The sequence below is a fragment of the Cydia amplana genome, chromosome 18, assembly GCF_948474715.1.
Source record: "Cydia amplana chromosome 18, ilCydAmpl1.1, whole genome shotgun sequence".
Classification (NCBI taxonomy): Eukaryota; Metazoa; Arthropoda; class Insecta; order Lepidoptera; family Tortricidae; genus Cydia; species Cydia amplana.
In genome coordinates, this window is record NC_086086.1 from 6,154,043 (window position 1) to 6,176,018 (window position 21,976).

The 21,976-nt window shown below is 49.6% G+C and overlaps 1 protein-coding gene across 1 annotated transcript; it reads right to left on the minus strand.

Annotated features, from left to right (window-relative positions):
• Positions 1 to 107: 107 nt before the first annotated feature.
• LOC134656481 (poly(U)-binding-splicing factor half pint-like) lies at positions 108 to 21,573 on the minus strand. Its single transcript, XM_063512018.1, has 11 exons — positions 21,399 to 21,573; positions 20,049 to 20,105; positions 19,344 to 19,563; positions 18,290 to 18,410; positions 17,502 to 17,651; positions 16,574 to 16,717; positions 13,780 to 13,980; positions 12,119 to 12,394; positions 10,641 to 10,895; positions 1,763 to 1,883; positions 108 to 297 (listed from the first exon to the last, which is right to left on the minus strand). Exons 1-11 carry the CDS (start codon positions 21,565 to 21,567, stop codon positions 188 to 190), a joined length of 1,824 nt encoding a protein of 607 aa, XP_063368088.1. The 5' UTR covers positions 21,568 to 21,573; the 3' UTR covers positions 108 to 187.
• Between the last annotated feature and the right edge of the window lie 403 nt (positions 21,574 to 21,976).

The window sequence follows — 21,976 nt, forward strand, 5'->3', positions numbered from 1 at the left end:
GACGTTTTTTATGTACCTATCTTGACATCCGCATCCGCGGATGTTAGCCTTTAAAAATCCGCATCCGCGGATGTCTAAAAATCGGTATCCGCAACATCCCTGGTTATTAGCATCCGTCTTGATTATTTTTGAACCTAATACATAATAGGAGTATTTACATAGCGCCACCTAGTGGTGAGGGTGGGCACTAGCCGGATAGGTCGCCGTGGTCGAAAAGCTCTTGGTCATAGAGCGCGGCGCGCACGGTGCGGCCGCCAAAGTATCGCCCGTTCAGCGCCGCCGCCGCCGCTGCCGCCTCTGTATAAAACATACGTATATGGTTATAGTTCGTTTTTTTAGCATTAGAAATAAGGTAAACAATCTTGATGTGTCTTTTAATTGAAAAACACATTTTTTTTTAAAAGTTACGGTAAATATGTAACAATTATGAATCTAATACGATCTTTTATAGTCTTCTGCTTTCATAAGTAATAGTTATTGATTTTTAGGGTTCCGTACCCAAAGGGTAAAAACGGGACCCTATTACTAAGACTCCGCTGTCCGTCCGTCCGTCCGTTTGTCACCGGGCTGTATCTCACGAACCGTGATAGCTAGACAGTTGAATTTTCACAGATGATGTATTTCTGTTGCCGCTATAACAACAAATACTAAAAACAGAATAAAATAAAGATTTAAGTGGGGCTCCCATACAACAAACGTGATTTTTGACCGAAGTTAAGCAACGTCGGGCGGGGTCAGTACTTGGATGGGTGACCGTTTTTTTGCTTGTTTTGCTCTATTTTTTGTTGATGGTGCGGAACCCTCTGTGCGCGAGTACGACTCGCACTTGGCCGGTTTTTTATTTAGCATTAGAAATAAGGTAAACAATCTTGATGTGTCTTTTAATTGAAAAACACATTTAAAAAAAAAGTTACGGTAAATATGTAACAATTATGAATCTAATACGATCTTTTATAGTCTTCTGCTTTCATAAGTAATAGTTATTGATTTTTAAAAAGTGTTTTTCATTTAAAAGTTATGTCAAAATCGCTTACCTTTTTTTAAGTTCTTTCTAATGCTAAAAAAACGAACTATAGGGCGTAAAATGATCCATGAACCATGTGATGAACCAATTAGAAAATGTCTTCTTTGGATGGCTCAACCGCGAAAAGTCCTGACTTAAGACCAGAGCATAGCGGCTGCGTGTATGGTGTGCTGTCTCTCATAAGCATGTGTATTACAACGAGCACGTGCACGTCTACGCACACGCATCCGGTGTGCACAGGCTTTAAATAAAAACCGGCCAAGTGCGAGTCGGACTCGCGCACGGAGGGTTCCGCACCATCAACAAAAAATAGAGCAAAACAAGCAAAAAAACGGTCACCCATCCAAGTACTGACCCCGCCCGACGTTGCTTAACTTCGGTCAAAAATCACGTTTGTTGTATGGGAGCCCCACTTAAATCTTTATTTTATTCTGTTTTTAGTATTTGTTGTTATAGCGGCAACAGAAATACATAATCTGTGAAAATTTCAACTGTCTAGCTATCACGGTTCGTGGGATACAGCCTGGTGACAGACGGACGGACGGACGGACGGACAGCGGAGTCTTAGTAATAGGGTCCCGTTTTTACCCTTTGGGTACGGCACCCTAAAAAGGCACCGTTCACAAAATGTCTTGAAACAGAATATTACATTTTGTAAAATCAGTTTTTTTTTTAAACTTACAAAATTATTCTAAATACTTTAAATGACTAACTGTATGTTACGGGTGAGATACTGACCTTCAGGGTTTTGGAACTGCACGAAAATCTTGACTAGTGCGTGCGCGGGGTCATCGTCCTCGCTCTGCCGCTCGTTGTAGATCACAAGCCTTTCTACCGCGCCCCATTTGCCGCATTCCTCCTGTCAACAAAATAAGTATAGAAAATGAGCGTGTCATTAAATATGCGGGTCTATATAGGTATTATAGAATAAGAAATTGATACGCGAAACAACTCGATCTATGGAAACATACCGAATGAATTACGAGGGGTGTTCAAAATATTCTCGGTATGAGAATGAAAACAAACAAGTACGAAAAGTTTGATATTTTTATTTTTCAATATACTCCCCCCCTATGTTCATACACTTAAAAGATCGATCAATTATTTTTTTTAATCCTGCATAAAAATATTTTTTATCTTTGGTGTAAAAATGCTCCTCCACTGCCGCCTTCAATGCTTCATCATCGGAAAATTTATTTCCACGCAGATCCTTTTTAAGATTGGGGAACAAAAAGAAGTCGCTGGGGGCTAAGTCCGGACTATACGGTGGGTGAGTAACAGTTTCAAACCCACATTCAACAATAGCTGCCTTGGCAATATGAGCAGTATGGACGGGGGCGTTGTCATGCAGAAGCATAACACCTTTGGTTAACTTTCCTCGCCTCTTTTCTTTGATTGCATCCTTTAATTGACGTAGAATGTTAGCGTAGTACTGTCCTGTGATATTTACACCTTTTTCTTTATAATCGATCAGTAATACTCCTTCACAATCCCAAAATATCGTGGCCATGACCTTGCCAGCTGAAGGGATGACCTTGAACTTCTTGGGATGATTTGAACCCTTAATATGCCACTGCATGGACTCTTGTTTACTCTCTGGGTCATAATGATGAACCCAGGTTTCATCTCCAGTAACTATTCTTTGCAGCACCTCATCAGGATTTTCACCGCACAGGTCAATAAAATCGGAACAACAAGCTACACGCATGTCTTTTTGAAGCCGAGTCAGCATTCGCGGAACCCATCTTGCACTTACTTTTGACATATTAAGATGGTCATGGATAATATCATGTACGGTACCAATAGAGAGATTGGTTACTTGTGCTATAGATTTTACCTTCACTCGACCATCTTCCAATATAAGTTTTTCCACTTTATCAATATTTTCTTGTGAAGTAGCTACTACAGACCGGCCAGGTCTAGGGTCGTCTTCAACACTCTCCCTTCCACGTTTAAACTCGCTTGACCACTTTTGAATGGTAGATAAAGAAGGAGCAGACTCACGGTAAACACAATCCATTTCCTCTTTTATGGTTTTTTGATTTTTACCCTGTTTTGTCAAGAATTTTATCACGCATCGATGTTCTAATTTAGTTAACATTGTCAATTCCCACATGATGTTCATGTTTGTTCAGCAATTGCAGAAAAACAAAAGAACATCTCGGTTCGAATTATACTTTTTTTTTATGTCAATGAATAAACCTTAGCGGCCAGTAACGAAAGAAATTTTAGAAGAGGTTGTAAGATATCAATACCGAGAATATTTTGAACGCCCCTCGTAACTCGTTGCCTGCTATAACGAAACCGGTTACATAGGGGGAACTAAAAACCGGTTTTACATTCTCTGGACTCCTGGAGTATGTTACTTAGACAATGCCACCTGGTGAAGTGAATAAATAAATCTCGACAATTCTACGTCTTCATCTTCCTTCTATAACAAAACCGGTTACAAAGGAGGGACTAAATACCGGTTTTACATTCCCTGGAGTATGTCACTTAGATAATGTCACCTGGTGAAGTGAATAAAAAATCTCGACAATTCTACGTCATCACCTTCCGTCTATAACAAAACCGGTTACAAAGGAGGGACTAAATACCGGTTTTACATTCCCTGGAGTATGTTATTTAGATAATGCCACCTGGTGAAGTGAATAAAAAATCTCGACAATTCTACGTCATCATCTTCCGTCTATAACAAAACCGGTTACAAAGGAGGGACTAAATACCGGTTTTACATTCCCTGGAGTATGTTATTTAGATAATGCCACCTGGTGAAGTGAATAAAAAATCTCGACAAATTCTACGTCATCTTCCGTCGCAAGTTTCTCGCGGCGCGCCAGATCTTCTTTTCCCTTCTAATTTCCTCTTAAATTTGCAACTGTACCTGTATCTCGTGGTGCAGCGCCTCGTCGACCTCCTCGGGCGCCACCATGTTGGCGAGCAGCACGGTGCGCGACACGCGGCGCCGCATGAGCCGCTGCATGACGAGGTGCCGCGCCGACTGCCCGGAGATGTAGCGGCTCCTGCTGTAGTGTGTCGGGGGACAGGAGTGTCTGTGGGGCATGTAGACCGGCTACTGTACCTGTATCTCGTGGTGCAGCGCCTCGTCGACCTCCTCGGGCGCCACCATGTTGGCGAGCAGCACGGTGCGCGACACGCGGCGCCGCATGAGCCGCTGCATGACGAGGTGCCGCGCCGACTGCCCGGAGATGTAGCGGCTCCTGCTGTAGTGTGTCGGGGGACAGGAGTGTCTGTGGGGCATGTAGACCGGCTACTGTACCTGTATCTCGTGGTGCAGCGCCTCGTCGACCTCCTCGGGCGCCACCATGTTGGCGAGCAGCACGGTGCGCGACACGCGGCGCCGCATGAGCCGCTGCATGACGAGGTGCCGCGCCGACTGCCCGGAGATGTAGCGGCTCCTGCTGTAGTGTGTCGGGGGACAGGAGTGTCTGTGGGGCATGTAGACCGGCTACTGTACCTGTATCTCGTGGTGCAGCGCCTCGTCGACCTCCTCGGGCGCCACCATGTTGGCGAGCAGCACGGTGCGCGACACGCGGCGCCGCATGAGCCGCTGCATGACGAGGTGCCGCGCCGACTGCCCGGAGATGTAGCGGCTCCTGCTGTAGTGTGTCGGGGGACAGGAGTGTCTGTGGGGCATGTAGACCGGCTACTGTACCTGTATCTCGTGGTGCAGCGCCTCGTCGACCTCCTCGGGCGCCACCATGTTGGCGAGCAGCACGGTGCGCGACACGCGGCGCCGCATGAGCCGCTGCATGACGAGGTGCCGCGCCGACTGCCCGGAGATGTAGCGGCTCCTGCTGTAGTGTGTCGGGGGACAGGAGTGTCTGTGGGGCATGTAGACCGGCTACTGTACCTGTATCTCGTGGTGCAGCGCCTCGTCGACCTCCTCGGGCGCCACCATGTTGGCGAGCAGCACGGTGCGCGACACGCGGCGCCGCATGAGCCGCTGCATGACGAGGTGCCGCGCCGACTGCCCGGAGATGTAGCGGCTCCTGCTGTAGTGTGTCGGGGGACAGGAGTGTCTGTGGGGCATGTAGACCGGCTACTGTACCTGTATCTCGTGGTGCAGCGCCTCGTCGACCTCCTCGGGCGCCACCATGTTGGCGAGCAGCACGGTGCGCGACACGCGGCGCCGCATGAGCCGCTGCATGACGAGGTGCCGCGCCGACTGCCCGGAGATGTAGCGGCTCCTGCTGTAGTGTGTCGGGGGACAGGAGTGTCTGTGGGGCATGTAGACCGGCTACTGTACCTGTATCTCGTGGTGCAGCGCCTCGTCGACCTCCTCGGGCGCCACCATGTTGGCGAGCAGCACGGTGCGCGACACGCGGCGCCGCATGAGCCGCTGCATGACGAGGTGCCGCGCCGACTGCCCGGAGATGTAGCGGCTCCTGCTGTAGTGTGTCGGGGGACAGGAGTGTCTGTGGGGCATGTAGACCGGCTACTGTACCTGTATCTCGTGGTGCAGCGCCTCGTCGACCTCCTCGGGCGCCACCATGTTGGCGAGCAGCACGGTGCGCGACACGCGGCGCCGCATGAGCCGCTGCATGACGAGGTGCCGCGCCGACTGCCCGGAGATGTAGCGGCTCCTGCTGTAGTGTGTCGGGGGACAGGAGTGTCTGTGGGGCATGTAGACCGGCTACTGTACCTGTATCTCGTGGTGCAGCGCCTCGTCGACCTCCTCGGGCGCCACCATGTTGGCGAGCAGCACGGTGCGCGACACGCGGCGCCGCATGAGCCGCTGCATGACGAGGTGCCGCGCCGACTGCCCGGAGATGTAGCGGCTCCTGCTGTAGTGTGTCGGGGGACAGGAGTGTCTGTGGGGCATGTAGACCGGCTACTGTACCTGTATCTCGTGGTGCAGCGCCTCGTCGACCTCCTCGGGCGCCACCATGTTGGCGAGCAGCACGGTGCGCGACACGCGGCGCCGCATGAGCCGCTGCATGACGAGGTGCCGCGCCGACTGCCCGGAGATGTAGCGGCTCCTGCTGTAGTGTGTCGGGGGACAGGAGTGTCTGTGGGGCATGTAGACCGGCTACTGTACCTGTATCTCGTGGTGCAGCGCCTCGTCGACCTCCTCGGGCGCCACCATGTTGGCGAGCAGCACGGTGCGCGACACGCGGCGCCGCATGAGCCGCTGCATGACGAGGTGCCGCGCCGACTGCCCGGAGATGTAGCGGCTCCTGCTGTAGTGTGTCGGGGGACAGGAGTGTCTGTGGGGCATGTAGACCGGCTACTGTACCTGTATCTCGTGGTGCAGCGCCTCGTCGACCTCCTCGGGCGCCACCATGTTGGCGAGCAGCACGGTGCGCGACACGCGGCGCCGCATGAGCCGCTGCATGACGAGGTGCCGCGCCGACTGCCCGGAGATGTAGCGGCTCCTGCTGTAGTGTGTCGGGGGACAGGAGTGTCTGTGGGGCATGTAGACCGGCTACTGTACCTGTATCTCGTGGTGCAGCGCCTCGTCGACCTCCTCGGGCGCCACCATGTTGGCGAGCAGCACGGTGCGCGACACGCGGCGCCGCATGAGCCGCTGCATGACGAGGTGCCGCGCCGACTGCCCGGAGATGTAGCGGCTCCTGCTGTAGTGTGTCGGGGGACAGGAGTGTCTGTGGGGCATGTAGACCGGCTACTGTACCTGTATCTCGTGGTGCAGCGCCTCGTCGACCTCCTCGGGCGCCACCATGTTGGCGAGCAGCACGGTGCGCGACACGCGGCGCCGCATGAGCCGCTGCATGACGAGGTGCCGCGCCGACTGCCCGGAGATGTAGCGGCTCCTGCTGTAGTGTGTCGGGGGACAGGAGTGTCTGTGGGGCATGTAGACCGGCTACTGTACCTGTATCTCGTGGTGCAGCGCCTCGTCGACCTCCTCGGGCGCCACCATGTTGGCGAGCAGCACGGTGCGCGACACGCGGCGCCGCATGAGCCGCTGCATGACGAGGTGCCGCGCCGACTGCCCGGAGATGTAGCGGCTCCTGCTGTAGTGTGTCGGGGGACAGGAGTGTCTGTGGGGCATGTAGACCGGCTACTGTACCTGTATCTCGTGGTGCAGCGCCTCGTCGACCTCCTCGGGCGCCACCATGTTGGCGAGCAGCACGGTGCGCGACACGCGGCGCCGCATGAGCCGCTGCATGACGAGGTGCCGCGCCGACTGCCCGGAGATGTAGCGGCTCCTGCTGTAGTGTGTCGGGGGACAGGAGTGTCTGTGGGGCATGTAGACCGGCTACTGTACCTGTATCTCGTGGTGCAGCGCCTCGTCGACCTCCTCGGGCGCCACCATGTTGGCGAGCAGCACGGTGCGCGACACGCGGCGCCGCATGAGCCGCTGCATGACGAGGTGCCGCGCCGACTGCCCGGAGATGTAGCGGCTCCTGCTGTAGTGTGTCGGGGGACAGGAGTGTCTGTGGGGCATGTAGACCGGCTACTGTACCTGTATCTCGTGGTGCAGCGCCTCGTCGACCTCCTCGGGCGCCACCATGTTGGCGAGCAGCACGGTGCGCGACACGCGGCGCCGCATGAGCCGCTGCATGACGAGGTGCCGCGCCGACTGCCCGGAGATGTAGCGGCTCCTGCTGTAGTGTGTCGGGGGACAGGAGTGTCTGTGGGGCATGTAGACCGGCTACTGTACCTGTATCTCGTGGTGCAGCGCCTCGTCGACCTCCTCGGGCGCCACCATGTTGGCGAGCAGCACGGTGCGCGACACGCGGCGCCGCATGAGCCGCTGCATGACGAGGTGCCGCGCCGACTGCCCGGAGATGTAGCGGCTCCTGCTGTAGTGTGTCGGGGGACAGGAGTGTCTGTGGGGCATGTAGACCGGCTACTGTACCTGTATCTCGTGGTGCAGCGCCTCGTCGACCTCCTCGGGCGCCACCATGTTGGCGAGCAGCACGGTGCGCGACACGCGGCGCCGCATGAGCCGCTGCATGACGAGGTGCCGCGCCGACTGCCCGGAGATGTAGCGGCTCCTGCTGTAGTGTGTCGGGGGACAGGAGTGTCTGTGGGGCATGTAGACCGGCTACTGTACCTGTATCTCGTGGTGCAGCGCCTCGTCGACCTCCTCGGGCGCCACCATGTTGGCGAGCAGCACGGTGCGCGACACGCGGCGCCGCATGAGCCGCTGCATGACGAGGTGCCGCGCCGACTGCCCGGAGATGTAGCGGCTCCTGCTGTAGTGTGTCGGGGGACAGGAGTGTCTGTGGGGCATGTAGACCGGCTACTGTACCTGTATCTCGTGGTGCAGCGCCTCGTCGACCTCCTCGGGCGCCACCATGTTGGCGAGCAGCACGGTGCGCGACACGCGGCGCCGCATGAGCCGCTGCATGACGAGGTGCCGCGCCGACTGCCCGGAGATGTAGCGGCTCCTGCTGTAGTGTGTCGGGGGACAGGAGTGTCTGTGGGGCATGTAGACCGGCTACTGTACCTGTATCTCGTGGTGCAGCGCCTCGTCGACCTCCTCGGGCGCCACCATGTTGGCGAGCAGCACGGTGCGCGACACGCGGCGCCGCATGAGCCGCTGCATGACGAGGTGCCGCGCCGACTGCCCGGAGATGTAGCGGCTCCTGCTGTAGTGTGTCGGGGGACAGGAGTGTCTGTGGGGCATGTAGACCGGCTACTGTACCTGTATCTCGTGGTGCAGCGCCTCGTCGACCTCCTCGGGCGCCACCATGTTGGCGAGCAGCACGGTGCGCGACACGCGGCGCCGCATGAGCCGCTGCATGACGAGGTGCCGCGCCGACTGCCCGGAGATGTAGCGGCTCCTGCTGTAGTGTGTCGGGGGACAGGAGTGTCTGTGGGGCATGTAGACCGGCTACTGTACCTGTATCTCGTGGTGCAGCGCCTCGTCGACCTCCTCGGGCGCCACCATGTTGGCGAGCAGCACGGTGCGCGACACGCGGCGCCGCATGAGCCGCTGCATGACGAGGTGCCGCGCCGACTGCCCGGAGATGTAGCGGCTCCTGCTGTAGTGTGTCGGGGGACAGGAGTGTCTGTGGGGCATGTAGACCGGCTACTGTACCTGTATCTCGTGGTGCAGCGCCTCGTCGACCTCCTCGGGCGCCACCATGTTGGCGAGCAGCACGGTGCGCGACACGCGGCGCCGCATGAGCCGCTGCATGACGAGGTGCCGCGCCGACTGCCCGGAGATGTAGCGGCTCCTGCTGTAGTGTGTCGGGGGACAGGAGTGTCTGTGGGGCATGTAGACCGGCTACTGTACCTGTATCTCGTGGTGCAGCGCCTCGTCGACCTCCTCGGGCGCCACCATGTTGGCGAGCAGCACGGTGCGCGACACGCGGCGCCGCATGAGCCGCTGCATGACGAGGTGCCGCGCCGACTGCCCGGAGATGTAGCGGCTCCTGCTGTAGTGTGTCGGGGGACAGGAGTGTCTGTGGGGCATGTAGACCGGCTACTGTACCTGTATCTCGTGGTGCAGCGCCTCGTCGACCTCCTCGGGCGCCACCATGTTGGCGAGCAGCACGGTGCGCGACACGCGGCGCCGCATGAGCCGCTGCATGACGAGGTGCCGCGCCGACTGCCCGGAGATGTAGCGGCTCCTGCTGTAGTGTGTCGGGGGACAGGAGTGTCTGTGGGGCATGTAGACCGGCTACTGTACCTGTATCTCGTGGTGCAGCGCCTCGTCGACCTCCTCGGGCGCCACCATGTTGGCGAGCAGCACGGTGCGCGACACGCGGCGCCGCATGAGCCGCTGCATGACGAGGTGCCGCGCCGACTGCCCGGAGATGTAGCGGCTCCTGCTGTAGTGTGTCGGGGGACAGGAGTGTCTGTGGGGCATGTAGACCGGCTACTGTACCTGTATCTCGTGGTGCAGCGCCTCGTCGACCTCCTCGGGCGCCACCATGTTGGCGAGCAGCACGGTGCGCGACACGCGGCGCCGCATGAGCCGCTGCATGACGAGGTGCCGCGCCGACTGCCCGGAGATGTAGCGGCTCCTGCTGTAGTGTGTCGGGGGACAGGAGTGTCTGTGGGGCATGTAGACCGGCTACTGTACCTGTATCTCGTGGTGCAGCGCCTCGTCGACCTCCTCGGGCGCCACCATGTTGGCGAGCAGCACGGTGCGCGACACGCGGCGCCGCATGAGCCGCTGCATGACGAGGTGCCGCGCCGACTGCCCGGAGATGTAGCGGCTCCTGCTGTAGTGTGTCGGGGGACAGGAGTGTCTGTGGGGCATGTAGACCGGCTACTGTACCTGTATCTCGTGGTGCAGCGCCTCGTCGACCTCCTCGGGCGCCACCATGTTGGCGAGCAGCACGGTGCGCGACACGCGGCGCCGCATGAGCCGCTGCATGACGAGGTGCCGCGCCGACTGCCCGGAGATGTAGCGGCTCCTGCTGTAGTGTGTCGGGGGACAGGAGTGTCTGTGGGGCATGTAGACCGGCTACTGTACCTGTATCTCGTGGTGCAGCGCCTCGTCGACCTCCTCGGGCGCCACCATGTTGGCGAGCAGCACGGTGCGCGACACGCGGCGCCGCATGAGCCGCTGCATGACGAGGTGCCGCGCCGACTGCCCGGAGATGTAGCGGCTCCTGCTGTAGTGTGTCGGGGGACAGGAGTGTCTGTGGGGCATGTAGACCGGCTACTGTACCTGTATCTCGTGGTGCAGCGCCTCGTCGACCTCCTCGGGCGCCACCATGTTGGCGAGCAGCACGGTGCGCGACACGCGGCGCCGCATGAGCCGCTGCATGACGAGGTGCCGCGCCGACTGCCCGGAGATGGACAGGGATTCCTGCTGCTGCAGCGTGTCGGGGGAGGAGTCTAGGAGTTTCTTCTGTAGGGCTGCTTGGAGGCCGGCTTCGCCTGCCGCGGCGGCGGACGCGGCTGATACTGGCGGCGGTTGGATCTGGGAAATGAAACATCCTTAATTGACTGTTGTGATAATACTTATGATTATAGTAGTGAAGTAATTATTATACTTGGTCAACCAGATCTTGACAGTAGAAGAAGGCGGCAAATTTGAAAAATGTAGGCGCGAAGGGATATCGTCCCGTAGAAAATTTGAATTTCTCGCCTTTTTTTTACTGACAAGATTTGGTTGACCAGCTATATGCATATAACTTCATGTCTGTGCTCATTTATGAACTTTAGTCAGATCATGGCCGATTTTTTACAGTGTCTAAAATATGACGCATAATACAAAATTTTACTTCTCCAGCAACCTTTCATAAACAATAAACATTGTAATTACATATTTTTAATTTAAAAAAATCTAGTTTTGTAAGTCTGGAAGTAATATATTGCCGAAAAGGATTTACTCGGTATGTATAGTTACAGAATAAGTAATAGTATTATCATACAGAACGGACACGCACCGCCGCGCCCCGACTCGGATTACCTCGCCCTGCGTCTGGTCGCAACATGAATCTGACGGACTTCTGGCATGCTCTCAGTAGAGCGACTTACGCGCACATACACAATGACGCGTGTACAGACGTGCCGCGCACACATACAGGGTGGCCGACTTAGAGGTATACAACTTTTTTTTGCCGCCATTTTATTTTGGCGGTAAATATGACAGTTATTGCATGAAAATTAGTTTGTGTAGATACGGCAAATTTATTATGAAGCGTTTTACGACGGAACAACGTGTTTTAATCATTAAAAACAATAGAAACATTAAAAATAACGTTTCCCGGTTGATTAATTTCGAGAAACGGTGACATTGACTGGCCCCCAAAATCGCCTGATTTAACAGCTCCTGACTTTTTTCTGTGGGGCTATCTAAAGGGACGTGTCTATGCTAATAGGCCAACGAACCTTCAGCAATTAAAACAAAATATTCGAAGCACTGTCGCTGAGATAACGCCAGAAATGTGTGAAAAAGTGATGAAAAACGCGATGAAAAGGGTTCGCATCTGCCATGCTGCTAGAGGTGGACATTTGTCTGACATTATTTTCCATGTGTAATTGCTGACCCTACATATTATATTTAACAAGCAATACTTAATATTTTTTGTTTTATAGAATAAAATTTCAAAAATAAAGTATATACCTCTTATTTGGCCACCCTGTATAAACGCAAATCATTTTTGATGTATGGCGTGTCCGCCATGTGGTATAGTGTACCTGCGGGGGCGGCTGTGGTCTCGCGGACACGGGCGGCGGCGGGATGACGACGCCGGGCGGCGGCAGCGCGGCCGGCAGCGCGGCAGGCAGCGTGACGGGCAGCGCGGCCGGCAGTGCCGCTGGCAGCGCCGCTGGCAGCGCCACGGGCAGGCTGGCGGGCAGCGCGCCCGGCAGCGCCGCCGCCAGCGTGGGCAGCGCGGCGGCCGGCGGCACGCCGAGGGCGTTCAGCTTCGTGAGACCTAATGCTACTGCGTTGCTGGCTACGGCGTCCATCGCCTGCGCATACAAAAGTAATACATCTTATAGGATATTCTTACACAGATTGACTAAGTAAAAAAATAAGTAACTAGTATGCGTTGGGGTAAGATGGAATGGATTTGTGATTAGATGAGCAATTGCCATCAGTCGGTAACGACTATAATCAGTATTGCTGTATATAGTTATTAAACAATTTGGGTTTTCGAGACCATCGTCTCTCTTAACCACTGCTTTCTTATGGCACAATGTGCTTCCTTTTAAGTCTTTTTACTGTTTCTGTCTTGTAAAAAAGATGAGCAATTGCAATAGGACCACCGTAAAAAAAATACAAAGGTTTGTGTACAAAATTTGTACATTGTGGGGTTAAAAGCAAACAATAGACTTCCCTACTCTATCGTTGCAATAAATTAAAATGACCTTCTAAGAAGATTTTTACCACAAAATACACTGGCGGAAGATAGAATGGTGCGGAAATTCCGCATAGATATAATTCCTAGAACCGCGTATATTATGAATGCTATTAGGTTATCGATGTTTGGCAATATATAGGTTTCTGAACGTTAACACATCAACACTGACACGAGGGATGAACCCTACTCTTAAGATAAAGGAGAAAACTTGTAACGCAACGAATAGATTATACAAGAGGATGTAAAACTACGCCTAGACGACACGATGATAAAACTGATGCCTTCTATAGCTTGTCAAGCAAATCTTGTCAGTATTTATTAAAATATAGGTATAGTACATGTAATATAAACAAAACATTAAAAACTACATAAAGCTACAAACAAAAATTAAACGAATACGCTTAACCCGCGCTTGATAAATAAAAAATACAAAAATTTTAATTTTTTCAAAATAAAAAATTAAATAAAAAACAACTATACGAAATTTAAGTATAAAAAAAATACAAAAAGTTATGTAGCAGTATACAGTTACTGGGGATGGAACCAGGGACCTCCCGATGCAAACAAAATAAGCGAACGTTTGCAAAATACGCCATTATAGTTCTTACTAAAGCTGACGAAATTTAGCTACTCATTCTCAAGTAAAAACTAAATATCTAAATACCACCAAAACCAGCGATACAAATTTTCTGAATTTTTGGCCATTTAATCTATAAACATATCTCAAAAAGAAAAAACTTATGATACCGATACGACTATTTGTTTAGGCGGGAGCTATCACGACTCCGCCATTTTGAAAAATTTCCAAAAACCGGATCGACAAAAATTTTTTATTTAGTCATAGAATTCGGTCACAAAATTTCACGAAAATCGGTTATGAATTGCGACTTGTAGAGGAGAACATCCGGACATACAAAAGCAAAATGCCCGAGTCAAAACGTAGACCTACGCTACGCTTCGGTCAATGAATGACAAACGAGACCGGTACAGTACCTGTATCTTGGCCGTGGCGGCGGCCGCGGCGACAGCGGCGGCGGTAGGCATGGCCTGCGGCGGCGGCGGGCCTGAGAGCGCGTGAGGCGGCGTGATGGCGCGCCCCACGCGCAAGTACTGCCCGCCTAGGTCGAACAGGTTCATCGACGCGATGGCTTCTAGCGCGGCGTTCAATGTTGCGTACTCTAGGAATCCGTAGCCCTAGGGATGAAATAAATAATAAATAAATAAATAGGGATCATCATCTTCCTCGCGTTGTCCCGGCATTTTGCCACGGCTCGTGGGAGCCTGGGGTCCGCTTGGCAACTAATCCCAGTAATTGGCGTGGGCACTAGTTTTTACGAAAGCGACTGCCATCTGACCTTTCAACCCAGAGGGTAAAACTAGGCCCGTATTGGGATTAGTCCGGTTTCCTCACGATGTTTTCCTTCACCGAAAAGCGACTGGTAAATATCAAATGATATTTCGTACATAAGTTCCGAAAAACTCATTGGTACGAGCCGGGGTTGGAACCCGCGACCTCCGGATTGCAAGTCGCACGCTCTTACCGCTAGGCCACCAGCGCTTCTCAATAAATCAAATAAATAAATAGGGATGAAATAAATAAATAAATATTAGAGGACATTTTACACAAATTGACTAAGCCCCACGGTAAGCTCTAGGCTTGTGTTGTGGGTACTTAGACAACGATATATATAATATACAAATACTTAAATACATAGAAAACAACCATGACTCAGGAACAAATATCTGTGCTCATCGCACAAATAAATGCCCTTACTGGGATTCGAACCCAGGACCGCGGCTTCACAGGCAGGGTCACTACCCACTAGGCCAGACCGGTTGTCAAAGTTCCAGTTGTTTTAGTTTGGCAAATTATCTAGCGTGTTGGCACGCTACATTCGAATAATCAAATCATGAAAACGCATTTGCTAATAGTTACACACACATACGTACACATGTACGACAGATCAATGAGATAAATGTACAGTGATCGTTTATAATACTGATATACTTCGTTTTTGGTAACGTTTAAAAATGTATGCAAAAGGTAATTGAAAAACCGGTTTATTTAAATTAACCGGTTAACTACTTCATTGTTTGAGTTCACCGCATCTTTCAACCAGTTGTTTACGTTCTTAAAAAAGTTTTTTTTTTTAATTTTTATGAACGTTTTTTGCTCTATACCTATTTTAATTAGCATACGAGTACACATAAGAAAAGTAAAGCTTTGGTTTCCTCCGAAAGCGGTGCCGTCATATAGCGGCCGTCTCCATACAAATACTACGACATCCATATTTAGCCGTATTATTTAGTATGGAGACGGCCGCTATATGACGGCACCGCTATCCTAGGAAAACCGATCTTAAGCCAATAACAAATATAACAGGAACATAAATGATAACATGATATTATTTCTTTATTATTGATTTATTTGATGTAGGCGATTTACGAGCGCATCTTTAGCGATCAAAAGATAAACAAATGTACCCATTCCATCCAGCGTTGGCGCCTAGTCTACTCTATGGCTGCTGCTCGACGCAACGTTGGTGCAACTGCGGAGAGACACCATTTTCCATAGCGCTGACTAGACGCCGACACTCAAAAGACGCTAGTATGTAGTGGTGGCCAGGGGGCGCCATAAGCCTTCAATAAGAATTGCATATACTTGGAAAAATTCGACCTATGCCGCTGTGGCCCGGTGGCCGAATGGCACAGGCACCTGCCGCGAAAGCAGAGGACGCTGGTTCGATTCCAGCCTGGGGCACTGGAGGTCTTGGTCACTTTTTCTTAGGTATATGACATTTATTTCAGTTTACGCTAGTATGTAGTCTCTTAACACTGATTTAAACTTTCACGATTTTTACACATTATTAAATTGTACAACGGGACTTAATCGCGTATCTAAGTTTTTAAGATTTACCTCCGACGTTTCGAGGACGGCGTTGTCCCCGTGGTCTCGGAGAAGACTGGCTTAAGTTGACATCAGCATCTTCTAACCGCGCGAGTTTTTCGAACTACCCGCACTTGGTCTTGTTTATCCGCTTGAACGGTTTGCGCCAACTTAAGCCAGTCTTCTCCGAGACCACGGGGACAACGCCGTCCTCGAAACGTCGGAGGTAAATGTTAAAAACTTAGATACGCGATTAAGTCCCGTTGTACAATTTAATAATATGTAGTCTCTTGTACCGGTACAGTCACCAGCATAAATGGGCAGCCGTGCAAAAATATCTGATGCTCCATTGGAACCATAAGTATATGACGACACTACCTCGGTAAAAATATGTGATGCTTTGTGGCCGGCAAAAATATCGTTAGTCTGTATCCGCATAAATATCGGATCGGGTCGCTTAAAAATATTTGATTACTCTTAAAAATCAAAATTATCTGATCACTCTCATCTAGCATAAATATCTCTCCACTGTGAAAGCAAATACATCGGATGGACGACGGACCGCCTATTATATATCTGACACGTTGGAAAATCACAAATATGTTATCGACCTTCAATAAAAAACCGGCTAAGTGCGAGTCGGACTCGCGCACGGAGGGTTCCGCACCATCAACAAAAAATAGAGCAAAACAAGCAAAAAAACGGTCACCCATCCAAGTAATGACCCCGCCCGACGTTGCTTAACTTCGGTCAAAAATCACGTTTGTTGTATGGGAGCACATATTTTTACCGAGGTAGTGTCGTCATATACTTATGCCTCCAATGGAGCATCAGATATTTTTGCACGGCTGCCCACAGTCATATATTTTTGCTGGTGACTGTACATAATAAAATGCTAACCTTATGCCTCGTGGCCTGCGCACCGTGCGCGAGCCTGCAGTACGTGACTGGTCCAAACGCCTCGAACACGTTCTTGATGTCGTCTTCACTGAGCTCCGGGTGAACTGACGCTACGTAGATACGGTTGTATTGCTTTGCCTCTTCCTGCGATCAGAAATTTGTTATTTATTTGTTTATTTATTTATTTAAACTTTATTGCACAAAAGAAAAACTTATCGTACAAAAGGCGGACTACATTTCATTGTTTTTTCTTTTCGGGTATTATCTGTAACGACCCAAATACCCAATGTGTAGAAGTTGTGTTTGAAATAATACAATAGGTACGAAAGAAATGCCGGGCAAAGCACGCCCGATAAATATGTTCTACTTTAACAGACATTTTCCTACGAATACCGTCGTGACTTGTGACCTCGCAAGTATTTAAATTAATTGTAAGGTAGGATATGAATAATTAAATTTCCAACCAGGGGAGCGTTCAAGTATTACGTAACGAATTTGGGTTTCTTGTAAAACGTTACGATGCGTTACAGGGGCGGGAGGGGGTGGTTTGAACTACGCGTTACATAACATTGTTTTTTAACCCTTCAGAACTTTTCGCCACTTTACGGTACTTTACGCCACATACATAATTTTATTGTGGCCTTTAGGTAAAAAAATGGTCACTTGGTGGTTACGTAACGTTTTACTAGGGGGAGGGAGGGGTACAGAAAAACGTTACGGCGCGTTACATGGGGGGGAGGGGAGGTCAACAATGTCCAAAAATTGCGTTACGTAATACTTGAACGCTCCCCAGAATTCAGACAGGACTAATAAATAAATAATAGGAAAAGAACGTTCGTTCGTATAAACACCCTTTTATGTCATTGAAGTTTAATTTTCTCCGCATTAAAACACAAGAAAACCTCTGTGTATGGATTAGTTTATGAACCTGTATTTCATCTATGACGGCCTGCGCCTGCGGCATGTTGCTGGGCCGCCCCACGACCTTGATGTTCCGCCCGCCCAGCATCACGCCGTTCATCTGCTCCAAGCTGAGCTGCGCCGCTTCCGGGATCTCGTATTCGACGAATGCGAAGCCCTTGTGAGAATACATTTTGTTAAAAACATCAGATAAAAACAGATGCAAGCTTTCATTGTTAAGCACAATTTGGACTTTTAATTAATTGAAGCGATTCTAAAGTTGTTTAAAGAACTTTACAAGCTCGAACTCAATGCAGTTAGAATTGGACCAATCTAATAAGGTTGTTGACAAATGTTGAATGTTGAAATTTATAACTTATTTTTTTTTTTTGACGACCGGTCTGGCCTAGTGGGTAGTGACCCTGCCTGTGAAGCCGCGGTCCTGGGTTCGAATCCCAGTAAGGGCATTTATTTGTGTGATGAGCACAGATATTTGTTCCTGAGTCATGGTTGTTTTCTATGTATTTAAGTATTTGTATATTATATATATCGTTGTCTGAGTACCCACAACACAAGCTTTCTTGAGCTTACCGTGGGGCTTAGTCAATTTGTGTAATAATGTCCTATAATATTTATTTATTTTATTTATTTATAACTAAATATAGTTAAGTAGATAGAAAATGAGCAATTAATCACAATACATTGGAAACTTTAAAAAAAAACTTTAACTTGCCGGATTTCATTACAGATATCTGGACAGGTTTAAATATAAGCTTGAAAAAAGAAAGCATGCAAGCATCTTTGAATGTTATTTACCTTATGTTTTTGTGTAACAGGGTCCCATGACATGTTGATGCTCTTGATCGGGCCGAACGGCAAAAACGCCTGCCGGATCGTGTCTTCCTTTAGCTCAAACGAGATGGACCCAACATATACTCTGCAACAAAATATAACCAGTTAATTATACTTTTACTAACTCTATTTTTAGTTACTTAGTCTATTTTATTTCTGACAAGTTCTGATTAAGAAAAAAACACATAATTGCAAATATTGCATCAATCAATCAGATTGACCACTCCAGACATATTTGGGCAGAGAATCGGTACCGAATCACGAACAAATATTTGGCTCTTCCGCAGAAAACAGACATATGGTCAGCCAAAATATATGAAACAGCCTTTACTTTTGCGATTTCGGAGTTGGTCCGATAATAAAAGCTGCGCAGTATAACTTATGTCTTCATCTCAGTGTTGAAAATCATCCTGTATATTTTAATGTATTTGTGGGCATTGGCTCAGATCTTTTCAGCTATAGAGGTCACAGGTTCGACCAGCGTGAAGCGGGAACCTACCGGTATCGCTCTCATCATTGCCATCATTGTATTTATTACTAATGAACATCCAAAAAGCGACTTGTTTTTGATCTCCTGTTTTTTGTCAACTGCTAACTTCATTCATTAATTGTTTTTGTTTCGTTAATAGCTTAAATGTGGCTTTCCATCAGAGAAAGGTCCTTATGCACATGGAGCATAAGAACCCTTTAGGCATGGAACGCCTCAAATGTCCTGAGTCCGACAATATTATTAAATTTAGTGGGTAAATATAAATATTTCTGGTTTTTGATTTAAAGCTAATTTTTAATTTTTTCAGTTTCTTTTTATTTAAGCCTATGGTATGCGGCTCTTGCACCTACATCATCTGTTGATGTGTGACCATCTTCTTCAGAACAACCATCTCGATGCTTCTCCATAGCAAATTATTAGCGTTAGTCTGAATACCTTCTTCACTTGAATGCAGTGTAAAACCGGTTTTTCCAGCGTAGTAATAGTTCCTAGTAAAAACCGGTTAAAATCTGAAGTGTCGTGTCGTACCTGCACATGAGGGCCAGCGCCTGTTGCCGTTGCACCTGCGTCCTCTGCGAAGCCATCTGTTGCTGCTGATGTGCTAGCGTTTGCTTCATCAGGACCATCTTGATGCTCTGCTCCATGGCGTACTTCTTGGCGCGGGCGACCGCGTCCGCCTGCTCGCTGGAGAGACGAGGTAGCGAACCGCCGAGGATCGCTGGCAGTGTCGAGCATTTGGCGCCAGGACCTGAAGAAGACCAGTGTTTTTATGCCCAGTGCTACGACAAATATGGCGCTCCTATGGGATATGTAGGGTTGTGACTGCCAAGTCGGTTCAAGTTTAGCGTAATCGGAGACTACTATTACGACTCCCAATGTTAATCATTTCAAGGATATAAATATAGGGCAAAAGCATGAAATTTGGTATGTATATAACTTTTACAAGTGAATAAATCAACTATTTCTTGTTGTTTCACTGCGCCATCCAACGAGACGGAGAAATCACTGTTTGTAATAATGTTTTTCCACGTTCTTCTAAAATTCATAATAGATGTGTAATTGTATTTAAATGCTTTTTTAGTATGCAAAGAATGACCCAAGAGAATGTTAGCAGTGATTCTCCTCATTCCCACCACTTTTGTGCCCCGATTCAAATTTTGTTTTAAATTTACTTATAAATAGTTAAAGATACAAAAAATAATAATGATCGTTTCTTACCCAAAAAATTCTTACCCGTGTAGACATCGCCAATTTGCTGCAAATCGTAGATGGGTGCGTTGAAGTCCCCGCCTGCAACAGGAATTAGGTCAGTCAAGAGTTCGCACTTCGCCCCGCGGGCCACACCACCGCACCGGATCTGGTATTCAAAGTGGTACCCTATATGTCACCAACGACTGTTATCACCTAACAATGACGCTTAGACATTTTTAGTATTACAAAAAGCTATGGTACTTGAGGACTGATTGTTGTCTGAGATTGTCGTTAGTCGTTTGTGAAATAAGGGCTGTTTTATTTTTCGTCAGGTACCCAGTGGTCCGGTGTGGTGGCGCGGCCCGCGTGGGCACTGTATTATTGCACGCAACATGCACACTTCTACTGTCAACCCGCGCGTCCTGGCCGGTTTAGGAACCCAATCGGGCTAGTGAAACTTTCTCTATCATACTTCATATCTTCCTTTTGTACCTATCACGCTTTTTAACCTTTCATAGAAGGATGCAACGACAAAACCTAAAAACGTGTGAAAACCTAGTATAGTATTTCAAAGCATGTGTCATAAGTATTTGTTTTTTCCATAAATGTAAATAAACACTCAATAGCTAAATACTATAACAAGATTACAGATAATAACCTAATGACGAAGTCATTTTGTTATTATTTTTGTTTAGGAAACAGGCTATTTCGGGGTACCATGTTGTATTGTGGTGTGTGTTTGTTCGCGATAAAATAATAAAAACTATTTTGAGACGAATCGAAAATTGTGAAACCGGTATTATTACTTTAAACAAATAACCGGTTTACCATTTTGGTTAATCGCCTTTTACGATATTTCTTCTATTTTAAATCATTCATTGCCGTAATGCTAATAAAAACAAAATAAATCAACAAAATGTGAGTGTTGTGTTGTGTTAGCGGTTCCGACCCTTGAGTGTGCCATTGATTGGTAGGTATATACTACTCGACGTCCGTTTTATTCGAATCGTTACATCCCTACATTCAGTCATCGGGAGAGCCCGTGAGATCGCAATCTGCGGAGAGAATCAGGCTCGCCGGCCAGGCGGCGCCCTAGCACGCTCGCTCGGCCGAGTAGGGAAGGTAGGTACATTGTGCTGCAGCAGGCGGCGGCGGCGGGCGGCGTTGCTCGAAGCGTAACGCAATAACCTAACTTAATATCTAGTCTGAAACAGAAAGCAGAAACACTGATCACTGAGGAGATGTTTCTCATGGCGAACACAACGAGACGAGTCAGGCGGCGGCGGGCGGCGGCGGCGGAGACAGCGCCTGCAACAGCGAGCACAGGCACGCGGCGTTAGATGCGCCTTACACTTGGGCCGCTCTTACCGAGCAAGGTCACTGGGTACTTACCTGGCGGCGGCGCGGCGGGTAACGGCGGCGCGCCCGGCAACGGCGCGGGCGGCATACCCGGCGGCATGGTTGGCATGGCAACGCCAGGCATGCCAATGTTGGCCATGGGCATGTTGGGGTGCATCATGCCGGGATGCTGCATGCCTGGCATACCGCTCATGCCTGGCATACCGCCCATCCCTGGCATACCGCCCATCCCTGGCATACCCATCATGGGCATGCCGGGCATTCCATGCATGCCTGCCATCTGCATAGCACTTGTGTCACCACCCTGCAACTACAAAATTTCTACATGTAGAGATATCAAAAGCATATGAAACGAACAAAAAACCTTAAGGCAGTTATGAACCTTACTTTACATTAGCATGAGGTTTACAAATTATACACCACAGATGGTCTTATTGATTTCAATATTAGATTGTTGGAAGAAAATGGAATAAATACAGGCTTCCTCATTGTAGGGTCTCAGTGCTTGCCTTGCTTGTAAATTAAAAACCGACTAAGTGCGAGTCAGACTCGTCCATATTTACAGGATTCCCGTACATATTTAACTCTTTAAAAAAAAATATTCACAGTTT

Coding starts and splice junctions, on each gene's coding strand:
- LOC134656481 (XM_063512018.1), bottom strand. CDS start 21,567: ATGCCAGGCATGAGCGGTATGCCAGGCATGCAGCATCCCGGCATGATG. Junction 18,411..19,343: donor GCGCTGGCCCTCATGTGCAG/GTACGACACGAC, acceptor ATTTTGTTGCAG/AGTATATGTTGGGTCCATCT. Junction 16,718..17,501: donor CCGTCATAGATGAAATACAG/GTTCATAAACTA, acceptor TTCTGATCGCAG/GAAGAGGCAAAGCAATACAA.